Here is a 1,165-nt window from a genome sequence, read left to right as displayed (position 1 = left end):
TTTTTAAAACTGGCCTGTAGGTGGGACGCTCTCCCACCTCTTCCAAACAAAGAAACCCAACAATTGCCTAAAACTAGAAAGAACACAGATGGGTCTGTCTTGTTTTCTGCTCACTAGATGATCTGTCCGTTTTAAGGCCTTCCTCCTCCGTTTTTCCTCTTGATTATTCCTTTTCCAGAGTGTCTGAGAAGGAGATGAGTCCGAACGGGATCACACCAACACTCTCCCCCCTCTTGTTGCTGTCTGTAATTTTTTATTTTTGTTGTTCATTTTTTTGTCCATGGAGTTATTTTTTCTCTTTAATTTAACCAAGACCTGACTAAAAGCGGAGCGTTCTCAGCCCAGTTCGTTCTCGGCGCGGTTTCTCTCATGATCACAAAGGTTCTTCACAAAACCTGGAACTTCCATGACGATGTCTGGTCCTTATAATCCAAGCAGTCAGCATTGAAGTTTAACTTCCAGGAGGCGGTTTGGTCTTTATAATCCAAGCAATCGGTGGTGGAGTTAAAGCCCAAACTGGAGGCTCCATAGCCCTGGGTGGAGAGGGAGGCTGGAGACTGGTTGAGGTGGCTGGTGACGGCGTTAGCACCCATGGGACTCAGGGTGGTCCCCGGGCCGGGAAGCTGGTGGTGCATAGGGGTCAAGTAAGATCCACAGTCCATCCCTCCGAAATAGGAGGTCGAGCCAGCGTATCCTTGGCTGTAGCCAGATGCCTGGGTGTAGGTCATAGGATAGGATCTCTGCATGCAGGAGGAAGAGGTGGACAGGGGGTCTGAGAGAGGGGAGATGGACGCCGGGCTCCAGATGGATACGGGGGCGCTGCTGCTGGAGATGGTGGGGACAGAGGTGCTGGAGGGGGGGGTGAACTGCCCGCTGGTCCCGCTCTCCGAACTCACTTCCCGGGCTGGAGAATTCTTCTTTTTAGCAGGCCGTACCTTGTTCTGGCCCCCGTTCTGCTGCTGCTGCTGCTGCTGCCGGCACTTGGCCCGGCGGTTTTTAAACCAGACCTTGGGAGGGAGAGATGAGGAAGGAGAGAGAAAAAGCCTCGTGTTAGGGATGCTCAGGCAAAGCCAAGGGGGGAAGAGCTGCTGGTGGGGAGACCTCCTTTGGGAGGCTGCTGCAAGGACAAGCTCCGGGGCTCCCCCTACCTGAGAGCTTCACCAAG

At 53.3% G+C, this 1,165-nt stretch overlaps 1 protein-coding gene across 1 annotated transcript; it reads right to left on the bottom strand.

The window, feature by feature from the left end:
* Positions 1-5: 5 nt before the first annotated feature.
* Positions 6-1,007, bottom strand: OTX2 (orthodenticle homeobox 2; the record flags this gene model as incomplete). The annotated part of the gene is made up of 1 exon (XM_008947558.1): positions 6-1,007. A coding segment is annotated over one exon (621 nt), but the record flags the coding sequence as incomplete, so codon positions are not given.
* Positions 1,008-1,165: the final 158 nt, after the last annotated feature.

Source organism: Merops nubicus, unplaced genomic scaffold (assembly GCF_000691845.1).
Source record: "Merops nubicus isolate BGI_N331 unplaced genomic scaffold, ASM69184v1 scaffold1019, whole genome shotgun sequence".
Lineage (NCBI taxonomy): Eukaryota > Metazoa > Chordata > Aves > Coraciiformes > Meropidae > Merops > Merops nubicus.
The sequence above is the reverse complement of the archived record's forward strand: the minus strand, read 5'-3'. Positions and strand labels throughout refer to the sequence as shown.